The 16,331-nt window shown below is 45.9% G+C and overlaps 1 protein-coding gene and 1 long non-coding RNA gene across 4 annotated transcripts in view; one reads left to right on the forward strand and one right to left on the reverse strand.

The window, feature by feature from the left end:
- Nucleotides 1-16,331, reverse strand: part of LOC135400859 (glutamate [NMDA] receptor subunit 1-like) — a 249,362-nt gene that overhangs the window by 96,482 nt on the left and 136,549 nt on the right. For all 3 annotated transcript variants that reach the window (XM_064632806.1, XM_064632808.1, XM_064632807.1), the window contains exon 2: nt 9,711-9,849. In XM_064632806.1, the coding sequence (XP_064488876.1) occupies nt 9,711-9,838 (128 nt within the window). In that variant the 5' untranslated portion in view covers nt 9,839-9,849. The remainder of the gene's footprint in view (nt 1-9,710; nt 9,850-16,331) is intronic.
- The window catches only part of LOC135400860 (uncharacterized), a 124,347-nt gene that overhangs the window by 38,129 nt on the left and 69,887 nt on the right, over nt 1-16,331 (forward strand). The gene's annotated exons all lie outside the window — the stretch shown is intronic.

Here is a 16,331-nt window from a genome sequence, read left to right on the forward strand (position 1 = left end):
CGTCTGAAGCAGAACAGTCAACTGGTCACCTTGTTGTCGTGCTGTAGCAGACGATTCTCGGCAGCCAATAGAAGTGCTCGGATGATCTGACGTCACACCAAGCCAGAAGGAGCTGGGAGAGCCCGCGCTTGGTGCACTCTTGTAACCAAATTTTCTCAGGAAACGCACGCTTCCCAAGTTGTCTTTCTATGTTTAATTGCCTTATCTACTAATACTACTAACTAACTACTACTACGTTACACGAGAAAGATACCGCCCGCCACGAGTGTGTTTGTCTGTGTGAATGTGAGAGTGACTGCCAACAATGTAAGAGAGAATGTTTTGAGGGGTGTCCCCGTGTTTCCTGTGGGGTGGCTTGCTACGTTGAAGAGTGGGTAGCTAGCATGGTGTAATTAGTAGCATCTCTGACCGGCAATCAGAGGGTGTGGGTTCGAATCCCACTGCTGGTGCCTTTTCTTTAACTGCCATCATTCAATCAATTCATACTCCTTTAAGAGAGACCGAAAAAGAGGGACTGAATATTTCATTCGCTGTACGTGCTGTGCGACAATGTGTTATAACGCTCCCGTTCTTTTCCCACTTCGAAGCATCTCGGCTCTTTCGATCGCTGATCACCAGTCCCCGTGCACTAAGTAATCGATGCACTGAAAATGGGCTGAAAACACCAGACCTCGAGCCTCGTCAACGCTCGCGCGTATTAATAATGACGGTAGTTGGCCGGAGCGGCAAGCTGACGTACAAGGTAATACGATAAAGGCCGTGGGCTAAAAATTGTCCGTGCGGATTATCATCATAGGTGGGAGAACGGACGGCGCCTCGTAAAGCCTATCGTGGAGCCACGCGCGGCTTATTCCCATCATCGGACGCCTTTCAAAATGATATATACACACTCTGTATTGGAGAGCCATCTGTCTTAATAAATCTTCGTCAGCTTAAACTGCCCGTCTGTAGCTGCCTATTACGGCCTTTACACTATACTTTCTTTCATTCCTCTGCTGTTACGCCGCAATCCCAATACAGTACAGCGATAGTGACGACCGCGCACATGCCAGCGGCAAGGCCAAGTGGGTTAAGGCGCCCCCCGTTGGTGGTAGCCAAGGTCGTGCTGAAGACTGGGAGGTGTTGGGTTCCAATTCTATCGCCGGCTGTGCTGTCTGAGGTTTTCCCTGGGTTTTCCGAAGACTTTCCAGACGAATGTCGGCGCAGTTCCCCCTGAAGTCGGCCCAGGACGCATACTAACAGCCCCCCCCCCCCCCCTGTCCCTCGACTCCTTTCTGCTGTACTCTCTTCATCTGTCGACGTCTGTACGTCGCTCATAGCCAGTGTTGCTTCGTGGCGATAACCCGTAATAAAGACCACACGCGCACATGAAGAAATAACGAGGTAATACTAATAATAATAATAATGGTACCGTGATGTTACACGTATAAGGTTTGTCTGCCTATAATATGGCGACATGTTGCACGTGCCGCAGGGTATATGACCGCGGACAATTTGGACCATATGACCTTGACGTGCGCCGGAAATCTCCTACACACGGTGCTGGAAACAATGTTTATACCTCCCCCACATTGCTACCGTCCTCGGCCGGGATCGAACCCGCGCTCTTTAGCTCAGGAAGCCAACACGTTACCGACTGAGCTGCAGAGGCTGGCTTCGTTTCGCTGCTGTATACACCGTTTTCCCGTGGACGTCGCCATATTTGAACCGTAGCTCTGTCTAGCTGGGGAAGCACGTTGAAGGCTGTTTGCCGCACATGCCAGAGAGAAGGAAAACACACGTATGCTTCCTCCGGTTTATCGCTTTCCTCCTTGCTGGAATGTGCTGGGTGCGAAAGCGCTAGGCGCGAGGCTGGCTGGAAAACGGCGTATAGAAAAAGGCGTTAAAGTGCCGGAGCATGTATGGCGGTAAGGCAGATGCTGCAGTGAAAGTTGAATTAAGGAGAAAGGATGGTATCTGAAACTGTGTTAATTCTGCTGCAGTTCTTTTATCCTAATGAAAAGTTTTTTGGGATGCGCCTATGCACACTCTACTGTGAAAAAGGATGTTTGTTCCAATATTTCGTATTACCAAAAGATGAGAAAAAAAGAAAAAAAAAAGAACCCAAATGCTGCTGATCATGATATGAGCAAAAAAGAAATGGGGCCGATGGCACCGATACCCGTACTCTGGAGTAACTAGAAATATTAGCAGCTGCGTGAAACTTGCTACATTACACATGAGGTGTGCTACAGGAAGCAACCCACGGGAATAGAAGCAGCCCACGGGAGAAAGATCCAGTTTAAATTTTCACGAAGGCGGTTTTCACGGAGGCGGTTTTGACGGCACAACAAACTCGAAAGAATCTGATGATTTTATAACAATCATTAAATGAACCGGTGGGGTTTAGCAGCTTATATGGGGGAAATCACGAAATATCTAAGTATTAGTCGGTTGGTGTGTATGTGCCTTAAAAAAAAATCTCAGTAAGATATGGATATCTTTGAGATGATTGTTTCCTCCTTGGATAAAAATTCATAGATGGCTTTATGGTTAGCCGATGGAAGAAGTAGGACAACGCATGCGCCACGATCAAGAGTGACCGCTGATAGGTTATGTATCTACGGCACCGAACCAAACGATAAGCTTACCAGTCACGCACTTTGTCATTGGGTCCGTTATACAGGGCAACTTCACGGTGACGTTATCTGCTAACATATCTCTAGTGCCAAGACACCGATCCCTGTAGTTAGGCTTCTTATTCGCTCCGAGATCGAACGGCGCTGGCATTCTGCGGAGAAACGATGAACTACCGTAGTGTGGAGAGCTTCCTCGCGTCGCGTTATTCCGCGTTCAGTACAGTAGGTGGAACATTGGGGAACCGAATAGTATCGTACCATCGCAGCACAAGTGATCTTCCGGTGAATGGACGCAAGAATTTCGGAAAAGAACCATCAACTCCGAACATCGGCCGGCGTGCTATCCACACTAGGAAGATGGCAATGTCGCCCCTATAGGTCGTTCTCGCAGTGAATAAAGGGTTTCTTTCCATTATCTCTTATATGCTATAGAAATGACCCCGCGGCATTGTTACTACAAACACAGAGTAGACAGAGAGAAAAGAAAAAGATGGCCGTGTTCGGGGTCACAGCCCGTTGATGTTTGACGCGATTGTACAGACGTGTTATCCGCGATGGTTGAAGTCATTTTGACCCGTTTCCTGGCTGTAACGGCCGACGTCGATGGCCTTGGCGCTGTGATGCCGCCGTTAGCGCAAGCGACCTACTTTTTCTTTCTTTGTCTGTGAAGTATATAATGTTCTGCAGCAGTGAGCCGTACGTTTTTACACGCCTCAGAGTCTACTATTTTCTTTCAGTTTGTTCGAATTTTCGTCAGTGATGTCTCGCTTATCCGGAGTCCTCCGAGTCCTTATCACCTCGGGAGTCGTCCCTTTTCGTCCGGATAACAAATTGCAGGATAAGCGTTTAATTAGTAGCGTTTAATTAATACGTTTGCTTACCGCCGCGGCACCAGCTGCGTCACCCTGCTGCTCAAAGAAGGTAACGTCATGGAAAGATGATCCCGCGCACATGTTTTTGATATAGGTTCGCTGGAGAGCCGGTTCTCTTTCCCGGACGACGTCGTATAGAAGACTTCACCAAATCAATGCACAGGGCCTCTATGACCTGTTGTGCCTGGGGGATATAGAACGCCTCTTCCGCTTCTTGCCTACCATCCCCACTGTGTACCTTGGCATGTCAAAGGGAGCGACTCTGAGGAAAGGCGAGCCAGACAGTACACCTTCCACCTACCCGTCCACCCCTATTGCACTCGACTTTCAGTACATTGTGCTGCTTGGGGGGATGATATGTGACCCTTTTCCGGAACTATGCGAACACAGCACATGCCTGGGACAGAGGCCGTTCACACATTTCCGGATAAGCGAATCAGAATGACGTAGGTTCTGGAACATCGCAATCGCCTTCGTAAGGGATAGCGTTCGTGGTTCCGTGCACTGCGCCAAGCTCTCTTTCTGTTATGGGCTTGCGTAGAACCTTCAACGCTATCCCTTACGTACGCAACGGCGATAGCGTACGATATACCAAAACTCTATATTATTATTTCGCGTTATAAACACGTACGGTTAGATCTCGTCAAGGTGAATCGTTTGTTTTGCTGCGACGCACGGTACGTGTTCTCCGCGCACTGATTGTTGGGCGATTAGATGGTTTTAGTGCATGGTACACTATCGTCTTTGCGTACAGAAGGGATAGCGTTGATGGTTCTGCGCAAGCGCACAACAGAAAGAGAGCTTCGCGCAGTGCGCAGAACCACCAGCGCTATTCCTTCCTTACGTATAAAGGCGATAGCGTACGATGCACTAAAACTCTCGAATGACGGTGACGACATTCCTGGCCCCAATTGCGCAACGTACTGCTTGCGACACGGTTGTCTGAAATCAGCACCCCGTGGTTTATCCCATCTCAAATCTCCAGGTGTTGCAAGATAATTTATTTCGAGTAAGAAACACGTGCAGCATATGGCGGACAGAAGCGAAATGGCGCTGACAAGGTGGTGGTGCATGACTGTGAAGTAAGACCCGAGACAAGGCATATGGCCCACCTTTAAATACAATGTTGGAACACAATTTCGACGGCAATCAAGGAAATATGGGCTCCAGGACTACTGACAGGTGATTTCAGACGACCGTGTCGGGAGCAGTACCTCCATTCCTCGCACCACTGCCGATAGTGCATTATCAAGACTAAAACGTCTGCTTGTTTGTTATCAGGTTAATATCGTCTGAACGGAACCTATCGTCGTTGTCTTCCTACGGTGCACGGAGCGTGTCTGCATATCGTCTACACCATCGGCACGTGCGATTAGAAGTCGGCTATAACATCAGACGTCGCTGCGAACAGTCATCGTTGCCATATAAGCCTGTCAGCCTGCTTCTGAGATCCATTCTTTGAGCACTTCGCTGTAGAGCCAGGACTGCTCCTGGTATTCAAGACTAAAACGTCTGCTTGTTTGTTATCAGGTTAATATCGTCTGAACGGAACCTATCGTCGTTGTCTTCCTACGGTGCACGGAGCGTGTCTGCATATCGTCTACACCATCGGCACGTGCGATTAGAAGTCGGCTATAACATCAGACGTCGCTGCGAACAGTCATCGTTGCCATATAAGCCTGTCAGCCTGCTTCTGAGATCCATTCTTTGAGCACTTCGCTGTAGAGCCAGGACTGCTCCTGGTATTCAAGACTAAAACGTCTGCTTGTTTGTTATCAGGTTGGTTAATTGCTTTTCCTGTTTCTGCTTGCTAAGTCCTGGCTCTTGCGACTGTGTCTTGACAATGCCGACTAACATCGAGCTTGAAAAAGAAATTAAAAACATGAAGGCCCAGTTAATGCAAGCTATTCGGGAATCAACGGAAACCTTCATGACGGCAAACTCAACTGTGTTAGCTCAGATGGAAGAAGTGACGAAGAGTATAGTTTTTATGAATGAAAAATTTAACGAGACACAAAAAAAGTTGGAAGCAGTACTCAGTGAAAACTCGAACTTGAAGAAGGCAAATGCTGAGTTATCTCGGCGGGTTGGCGAGCTCGAGCAGTATTCGAGATTGTACAACACTGAAATCAAGGGGATGCCTGTGACAGAGGGTGAGGACTGTCTAAAGATTGTTCAGACCATTGGCGAAAAAATTAATGTCCAGATTCTTGAATCTGACATTGATGCTGTCCATCGTGTCCCAGTTTTTAACAAAGCGAATGAAAGGAACATTATCGTTCGTTTTACGTCGAGAATGAAAAAAAATGTGTTCCAGCAAAAGGCGAAAAAGGCGCGACTTTCTGCTAATGACCTTGGGTTAAATACCAGTGTCAGATGTCCCATCTACTTTAATGATCATCTCACCCCAGATAATAAAAAGTTGTTTGCTAAAGCAAGAGATGCAGCGAAGTCACACGGTTGGAGGTTCGTTTGGACGGATCTCTGTCAGATCAAAGTGCGGCACTCAACCGATAGCCCTGTTATACGCGTGAAATGTGATGCGGATCTTGCTAAAATCATATCTATGTGATTGGTCACTTTTGGTGTATATAATGGTGTCGCGGGCAATTAAACTTCTACCATGGATTTTTCTTTAATTCATTTCAGCGCTAGAAGCCTGAGAAAGAATTTTGATGACATAAATTCGTTTCTGTGTGCTAACATTCACAATTACTCTTTGATTGCTTTGAGCGAAACTTGGTTAAGGAGTGATGAGGTCTCATTATATAAGTACCGAGATTATTACTCTGAATTTGTATGCCGTGACAGTACAGGCATTTCTAATGTCGGTGGTGGCGTTGGTTTGTTTATATCGCCGCTTTTAAATCATACTGTTCGCAATGATGCAGTCTTGAACAATCCCACTTGCGAAAGTTTATGGGTTGAGATAGACAAATGTTCTTTCTCAAGTGCACACAAAAACATTGTTATCGGTGTCATTTACCGCCCTCCTTCTGGATCTGTTTACGAATTTATATCTGCTCTTGAACAGTCATTGGATTCCCTATCTCGCGAAAATAAATCTATATTGCTTGTAGGAGACTTTAACATTAATATTCTCGATGAACAAAATCCTGTTTGCCTCTCATTTATGACTTGTCTTAGTAGTTTTGGTTATGATTGTCCTATTAAATCACCTACAAGAGTAACGTCGACTTCTTCGACTTTGCTCGATCATATATGGCTAACTGACTGCGAGTTGTCCCACGCTGATGTTTTTGAAGTTGACATTTCGGATCATTACCCTGTAGCCGCTGTATTGATGCTTCAACATAAGAAGAACGCTAGATATACTAAAACTATTCGTTTCAATGTTGATAACTTTGTTAAATGTGTTGAAAGTGTCAACTGGGCTTCTATTCTCAACTCTTCAAGTGTTAATATTGCTTACGAGCAATTTTCCGATTGTATTACCACGGCTATTGCAGCAAATACTGTGGTATCTGTATCCCGAAATAAATATGTCAGCCCGGAGTCCCCTTGGATCACACACAGTATTTTAAAATGCATAAAAAAGAAACATAATCTCGGAAAAAAGGTTAAGAAACAGCCCTTTAATCCAGGATTGAGGTCTAAGTACGCACTATACTCACGTTATCTGTCGCGGGTATTGAATCACGCAAAGAAGCTTTATTACCATGCTCAAATCGCGTCATGCTCATCCGTTAAGGATAAATGGAAGGTGGTTAATAAATTTCTTAACAGGAAGTCCAGTAATACTCGTATAGACAGAGTGATATATAATAATACCACACTCCAAAGTCCATATGATATTGCTGCTGCTTTCAATGACTTTTTTTTTGGTACCTGCGTCAACCAAGATAGAGACGACACACCATTTGCTCCAATGCCATGTCGTCTTCTGCAGTCCTTTTTTCTTCAACCGACAACGCCAATTGAAGTGGCTGAGGTCATATCCTCGCTGCGTAATATATCTCCAGGGTATGACAACATAGCCGTATCGAAATTAAAACTAGTTAAGGCTGTCATATCACCTGTGCTGTCCCACATTGTAAACCTCTCATTTAACCAAGGCGAATTTCCTAAGTCGCTGAAACGCGCGATCATTGTGCCGGTACATAAAAAAGGCGATCCTTTGGTTATCAGCAATTATCGTCCGATTTCTATTCTTCCGGTAATAAGCAAAATTATTGAAAGATTGTTGCAGAAGCGGCTGGTGAGCTATCTTGACAAATTTAACGTTATATGTACTAACCAGTTCAGTTTTCGCAGTGGCTGCTCTACAGAAACAGCCCTTTTAACGTTTACGGAACGCATCAAACAGTCAATTGATCACGGGGGTATAGCTCTTTCTCTTTTCATTGACTTCTCTAAGGCTTTCGATTGTGTTAACCACAAAATTCTTCTTTGTAAACTAGCCAAATATGGGATCACTGGACCTGCACTCAGCTTAATCAAATCATATCTCGAGGATCGGTCTCATATTGTTAGATGCCAGGACGTTCTCTCTCTACCTTCGCTGTCTAACATTGGCGTGCCACAGGGGTCCATATTAGGTCCACTCCTTTTCTTACTTTATATAAATGATCTTCCTGAGCAATTAAAATTTTCGGAAGCATTTCTATATGCAGATGACACGACTTTATTGTTAACTGGCAATGATATTAATAACCTTTCATTGAAATTAGAGGAAGACATTAATAATCTAGTCTACTGGTGTCGTACTAATAGATTACATTTGAACGCGAGCAAAACAGTGACCATGATTTTCCACTCGCATAAACGTAATGTTAATACGCCCACTTCTTTATCCATCTTGGGAAGTCCATTGCAGTTTCGGCAAGAAACTAAATTCTTAGGAGTCGTATTCGACAGCCATCTTCGATTTACGTCCCATATTAACGATATCACTCGCAGGAGTTCATACGGTATCAGCGTACTCGTAAAAACCCGACATTACTTTCCGCCATCCATTCTGCTTAACTTGTACTATGCTTTCATACACTCTCATCTGACGTACTGTGCTTCTGTGTGGGGTTTAACTCACAAAACTCATCTTCGTGCTCTTCAGGTAATTCAAAACAGAGCTATCAGAATTACATTTGGGTTACCGTTGCTCGCTCATGTCCCATATCACGAAATTCGTATTCTTACAGTTCATAACATAATCTCTTATAGTATACTAAGCATGACCTACCGTATATTACAACTTAACCTCACTTTGCCAAAAATAAATTTTCTTCACCTTCGTTCAACCCGGCGTACTAGGGCAGGAGCTGGAGGTCTGTTGAACCTACCTACGTCTAATACAAACTATGGGAAGCTGTCGTTTTTGTTCCGTGCAGCTTGCGAGTGGAACCAACTAACACGTGAAATAACATGCATTCGATCTTATCCGCTATTTAGAAACAAACTAAAACATGTGTTATTCCATAATGCATCTCGTTTGTAACCACCTTCGTTTCTTTGTATCATCTATCTCCGTTGCACTTGAATTTTTTTTTGACAATGATATAAGTGTGTTGTACAATTGCATCTGTATCATCATCAAGTGTATTGTATCATCTTCAATTGTTTTGATCATTGTGCTCTGTTATAATATCTTCATTTTGCGATTGATGAGGAACCTTTAACCGGGAGTACTCCCTCTGGTTCCTCTATGTGTATATTCACCTATGTATTTTCATTTGTTTTGGTAGAATAAATAAATGTCAAATGTCAAATCACCCGTGTATTATCACCACGCGTGCATAATCACAACTTCTATCTGGTAATCTATACAACGCAACCTCACTCATTACGATATCTGGAATAATTTGAAATTATGAACGTTTCCAATAGACCTTGTATTGCCAACCGTAGGATGGGACAAGCAAGCGCCACCTGTGGCACGCAAGGGCTCATGGGAACTTAGAGCGTCTTATAGCATTACGAGACGGCCAAAGGCGGAGGTAGAAGAAGAACAATAACATTCCCGGTGCGCGCAGCAAAAGCGTCAGTCGGGGTAAACCATAAGCGAAGCAGACGACAGAGCAGTGTCCCTCAAATTTCCCATGCTGCTTTGCGTCGCGGCTTGGTGGCGCGGGCATCTTTTTAAAATCGTCTATTACCTCCAGTTGCATGACGCGGCCTCGTCCGTTATGAGTCATTACAACCCACGTTCCCCGATGTAGTTCGACGTAAAATAAGTAAATAAATAAACGAAGAAGTAACATACCTTTGTGCACGGATGATGGTGAGGGCGTGCAGGGCGAAGAGCGATGCGAGGACGCTCATCCGCACTCTGGCTTGCTTCCTGCTGTGGCCCGCTGCCGTGCGACAGCCGGTCCCACACAGGTGCAGCATCCTCACAATCTCTGCATAAAACGGAAGCTCGGTCAGTTTGGATTCATGTAATAACGAGCAGGAGCCTCTCTTATAGCCCAAACGCCTTACAATAAAAGCTTTAGATTGTGGCGAATGACAAACAGCAAATTGAATTGAATTGGTCGGGTGCAGAATTCAATTTCTCGGTATATATGTTTAATTTACTTATCAACTTATCAACAAACCGCAAATTTCGACTGCCATTGATCAAAGTGTGACAATGTCAACGGCTAATTTTCTAAAGCCCTTGTTCCCAATTGCGCAATTAAAGATTGGGACCCCCTTCCCGAACATCTCTCGCTCATGTTCCTCCTCGCTTTAAAGCGTGTCTTCTTCAATATGTAACTATATGTATCTCCATGATCCAAAACTACCCCAGATATTCCTCAAAGGTCCTGCTATGAGGTCATTACTCTGATGAAAGATTAATGATCTGCTCCTGTCCAATACCCCAAACTTACTGTTTGACGGCGACTGTGTCGTTTTACTGTTCAGGTATAAGTTTCTTTCGTGGTAACGTTGTTCTTCAAATGAAGTTCATGCTGAGTCGATCCAATATCCACGAATTACAGCCGTCTCCAGGCGCCCATCCTCGCGCCTCCTTCCATTTGCGCCCATTCTCAGAAGAATATCAGAGGTGTTCGAGCCGCTCGATTGCATAATTTGCATTTCAGTAAGACACCACAGTATGCTTTGAACTAATATTTGAACTATATATGAATATTTGAACTATAAGCATCGCAAGACGCAGTTTAAGAACAGTCCCCTGAAAAGCTGAAGCAGCAGAATTTGCAAGTGATGTTTACTAAAAGACAAACAAGCCAAAGCACGAAAAAAGAAAATTGGCGCGAAGCGGGCAAACAACACTCCATCACAGTAGAGCAACGAGCCGGAGTCACGTTTTTGTACAAAAAAAAAAAAAAAAAAATTCAGACATCACGTACTTCCGCAAATAGTATGAGCACTGCCGAGCGCATACTGCATGAAAGACACTATATATCGGACACGTTCTCATCCATCTTTCGCTTAGAGCTCACGGCCATAATACAGCGTGGAGCATCACTAACAGCGTTCCAGAAGTTCTTCCTTCCTTCCTTCGTTAATAGGATAATGCCACCGGGGGACCTGGTACACATGTTGCAATATTGGGCTACTTCGGCGAGCATTTGTGGACACTGCACTCCCGGGGGAAAGAGCACGTAGACGTGAGGCGCGCCGTAATTTTCTTCGGGGATGCACGGCTGCGGACAGCGCTCGTAAAGCACACTTCACCGCACCGTTGAATATATCGCGGCAGAGCCGCCTCTACAAGGAAGACCCAGTCTGCGTTCCCCATTCAATGGCGAACGAAGACCGGTTCTGCCATGGGGTTCACCCGTTCTTTCATCATCTATCCTTTTACGTTCCTTTCAAGCTGTATTCTAAATATTACGAAGTATAGAAGTAGTACTGTAATGACGACGACGACAGAAGTGTGTCACGCGCGGCCACTTTTTTTCTGCTGCTCGTGTCATTCGCAGGGTGCATGTCTACCAACCTGGAAAACCGGGAATTGTCAGGGAATGTTGACGCGACTAGAAAAGTTAAGGCTGGTTTAGAGTCCGATGTAGTCTTCGCCCATCGCCGCCCGCGTTCCGCGCCGACAGCCAGCGTGCGCTACGCCACGCTTCCCCCTCCTACCGAGGTCATAGTCTGACACGATTCGGCGCAGCGCAACGAAAACACCACCGGAAATTTTCACATTTCATAATGGGAAAGCAGTCATATCTGCACCCGCTTGCTGAAATCCGACTAAAGACAATCCGTGTTCCCATCGTCTGCACTGTTATGTTTGTACTACTGTAATACGGTTGGTACCTCACAAACATGAACACTGAATTGTATAAGAAAGACACATGTCTTCCCAGCTTTTCTCCTTCTTTTGCTTGTCTCTACCGTCCATCCGCAGTTTATTATATAGGCACGGATGTTCCATTCCAGTTTCGATCAAAAGCTCAATGGGCGACGCCATATTGGGAAATGCGAGTCCACGCCGTGCTCAGCTCGCTGGCCACCGCCAGATGTAGGGTATTGCTCTACTCCCCCGACGGCGGCTGGCGTAGTCGTGCGTTTCCGCCGCGCCGCGCTTCGCCGAGTGTCGTTGCACTATGAACTCACCGGCGGCGGCTCGCGATGCGCAGCGGTGCGCTGTGCGTCGTTACTCCCCGCTCCGTCGGACTCTTTGTTTGTTCGTTCCCCAGAAGAATACAATAGGCAGATAATATACAGCATGAGGTCCCCTAGTTTAGAAACTAGTGTGCAATAGACAAAGAACAACTCTCTGTCGATCCCTTTCGTTCGAAATCGACGTATTTTCCGAGTCTGCAGTATTTTCCTGTGGGCATCGACTATTCTCTAGAGAGCTGGCCTGAGATTTTCTCTCTCCCTCGCGCGCCCCGCCCACCCGGAGCGCGCCAATGGGAGGACGCGTGAGCGGCGTCGGCTGAGTGCCATCTGGGGGCAGAGGTTCGAACGTAGACGCGGACGTGCTTTTGGCGATGCTACATCCACTGGGTCGTTCCATCCACCACGGCCCTGAGTTGGCCCGTGAGATAGCGCTGCTCGATCTGTGAACCTAGGGACGCGCGTTCCTTGGGACCGCGAAAATGGTCGTTGATAAGTACTGAGTCATGATCCCATTTCTGTCTCTCCTTTTTTTCTTCTTTTTCTGTTTTCGTGGAATGAATTGACGGATTTTGACGGCTCCTGTGTTCGCTTGTTTTTGCTTTTAATAAACGTTTCGTGATCGGCGTCCTCTCTAGAGAATAGTCTGGGCATCGACAGCGCGGCCGAGCGCCGGGGGAGGAGCATATTACGGGAGGGGGGAGTCGGCTCGCGTGACGTTTCGTGACGTTGCTTCAGGGCGCGCGATAGGAAGCCGCATCTCAATGCCGGGGAAACGGACCGCCCTCTTGACGTCACCTTAGTTTAGTAGTCATCATAACATTGCGTTGCATTAGCGTCGCTTTCTTCCGCACCCGTATCCACATATTTTAACGTCCACCTACTGTAGTCCTGGTTCCCGGCCTTCAACTTGACCACATAATTCCATTAATTGCATCACTTCTTCAGAGTCAGCCATAAGCGGCTATGCGTCGGTCAAGAAGACACTGCTTGTTCACAATGGCTGACAACGAAAATGGCAGACGGTATGCTTTCCCTTGGAAAAATCCTAGCAGCGACTACCTCTGAAGTGGCAGTAAGTAACTGACAGGGAGCAGGGAGTTCATGCACAGTATTTTTTTACACCTTTCGGGTGCAAATATCTTGTCCTATAAGGCATACACTTTTGTGGTGTAAGTTTCACAGAATACCCCTTTCAGTTTTCCTATTCACATTACACCTTTCACATCGCACTTCCTTCACCTTTCATAGTACACCTTCCAGTTGAACCTGCACGATAGAAAAAGTGTAGATGAGCCAGACGGCGAATAATCGGCGAACACTTTATTCAGCTGCATGGCTGGCAAGAGCGATAGCTCTTAAACAGAACTAAGGTGAATAATACTCCGACTGGGAGCTCACAAGCTTTTATACACAGCGGTGAACATTGTAGAAAACACGCGTCGGTGGAGAGAAGGAAATACAGAAGCGTCTCCAAGGCCGTCGGTCCGTCCTAGAGATTGATGCAAGCGAAGGAGCAGATGCTTCCAGAAGGATCGCTTGCCAATCAGCGCGGCGTGTCGCGGATCCCAGCACGTCGCTCGACGCCTCGCCGTCCGCTGTTACTGTTACGTGTGGTCGCTTCAAAGATGATACGTGGCAATATTTTCTAAGTAAACCTCATATGCATCGCTCGGTCAGCTGCCGCCGGCGACCGCCCATATTTTCGTGTGAATTCGAAGCGCAAATTCTGCTCATCGTCACTACATGTATTTGTTATTGTTGTTGTTTGAAGCGCATTCCATCGGGAAAGACCGTTACCCGAAACTTCGTGATTGGTATTCTGTGCATGTCTCGACTGCCCATATGTTGATGTTAGTCACGCTCGGCAGCCTGCCGTACTCTCCGGCGGTGTCATTCTGTTTGTCTACAAAGAGCTTTGCCGCGTCACACATTCCAAGCTGCATAATGTATTGAGATATCGGGTGTTTTGAGATGGTTGCCAGACAACTTTTCGGGGCTGAGGTAAAAGATCTCGGAAGCACATATCCATCACAATCCTTTTGAATTCTGGTACACCGTGTCGCTAGTCTTATTGTAGACGCAAGAAAATCCAGTAAGTGACAGTGCCATCAGCCTCTGTGGACTCTGACATCCTCTTCGGCTATTGTGAATACCACGCCGCTTTAATACAAACCTTTCTAAACTTTGGCGCAAAAGGAGCCCTGGATGGAGGATTAGCGTGAAATTGAAACGAAAAAAAAAAAAAGCGTGCTACCTCGTGATGAACTTTGTAATGTACGACAGAACTGAGTGAAAATAAAAAGCAATGATAATGCCCGTGTACCGGTGAACGACATTCTCTCGTAAGGGTTTAAATGGGCAGCAAATTGCGAATTGGTTCTGGTCCTATACTGCAATGGTAACATGTGCGGCAGCGGTATATCGCGGTAACACATGGTTACACTATATCAAGATAACAATGCACTATTTTCCGGTAATCTTAATTGTATTCTTGTCGTAGTAGTTTAACGAGATCTACTGTGATATGTAACGAGAGGAGGCATTAAATTGAATTGAATTGTGAGAAAATGAGTTATTGAACACGTTACCCGATGAATTCCACCGATCTCAGATTGCGCAAAGAAACGCGATGACGAAAGCTAAACTATGGAAAAATAAATCCTCCTGCGTAGACTCTGCCTGAATGTGGCTTTCACCCCACATTTCAAATGCATGATCAGATGCTGGGACACAAGCCTCTGCTCCACCTACTGTTAGTCTGTCTGTCTGTTTTTTGTGTGTGAGTGTGTGTGATTTTTTTCTTTTTTGGTCCGGGTGAACTTTTTCATTTTCCCCTTTTTTTTTGAAAAAGTAGCAAGCCAAATATTGGCTGACCTCTCTCAACACTTAAAAACAACAACAACACTTGCTGTGTCGTGGCGAACACCCAGGACGTTCTTATGAAATGTGCACTCTACGGCCCGCAAAGGCAGATACTGTGTGATGAGCTTGCTCGTATCAGCAAGAGATCAATCAACCTAGCTGCACTCATTGGCCCCCATGAAGACCCTGTGCTCTATCGTCGGGTTGTTCACCTGTTTGTGGACTTCCTGTCGTCCACTAGGTTGCTCCAGACGCTTTAATTCTTTCTCGTATTTTCATCCTTCCTTCATCTTCATACAATGTTCCACGTGCAATGGGGTAGGGTACTGCACCGCCGCGATGAAACACCCAATCTCAACGTCAGCATCTATTGTTGTTGTTGTATAGAAAAATCAGGACGAGGAACTCCAGAGCACAAACTTAATGTACCCTGTCCCCGCAGCGCAATTCACTATAGAGGTGCCTAAAACGCTGAGCCCCTCTTCTTGGGTCCTCTGCTCTATCAAAATTTCTATTGTCCAATCGGTCAAGGGCTGATTTCATTTGAGACATTTTGGGGGGGGGGGGATATGTTTATTAAGAACAAAAGAAAGGGGGTGCGCGCTTTGCACAATGCACGAAAATATGTTTCACGTTCTCCACCGTGCCCCCACACTCAACAATTTGCAGAGTCAGTCACCTCACCTTTATGGAGTATCGGCCATACGGGGTACTCAGAAAAAACCGCTGAATAGAGTGTTTGAATAGCTCATAGTAATGTCCGGACAAACATTGAATTTCAATCCTAGAACACACCCACCCACATGCATTGGATAATGATGAGGTGGGCGATTCACCGCCGCTGTGGCGGTACACTGCCCTGTTGCATATTAGGAACGAATGAGGGGATGATGAGAGGGGGACACTTTCAGAGATCCGTCGCCAGATCGGTGGAGCGCAAGAACTCCGCAAGAAGACGAAGGCCTTGCATCTGGTGGGCAACGTTCGACCATGGTCCGAGAATCTTCGCGAGGTTGAACGGCCGTTTTTCGATACGTTGCATAGCAACTTCCATGAGTGCATCATCGTCATAATGTATTTCTCTCTCGCTCTCTCTCTCTTTCCATGAGTGCACGCTCTTGGTGATATTGCCCACAAGCCAGGATGACGTGGCAGAGGTCGCCGTGCACTCCACACTGAGTAGGGCAGAAGGAAGACGAGGTTGAGCCGTGACTGTGTTTAAAATCAGACCAGTTTAGGTGTAGCAGGCATGCAGAGTTGTTAATTGACTGAGTGAAAATATATATTAATATATATCTAGAATATAATAGAATAGAAATAGAAAGAAAAAATGGAAACGTAGGTCGCATTGGTGCGACCAGCTGCTCCATGGCGCTTTATGTGTGAAAGCAGTGAATGATTTGTATCTGAATGATGAAGATATATCTGAAATACCCGTATCAAG

The sequence above is a fragment of the Ornithodoros turicata genome, chromosome 7 (assembly GCF_037126465.1).
Source record: "Ornithodoros turicata isolate Travis chromosome 7, ASM3712646v1, whole genome shotgun sequence".
Lineage (NCBI taxonomy): Eukaryota > Metazoa > Arthropoda > Arachnida > Ixodida > Argasidae > Ornithodoros > Ornithodoros turicata.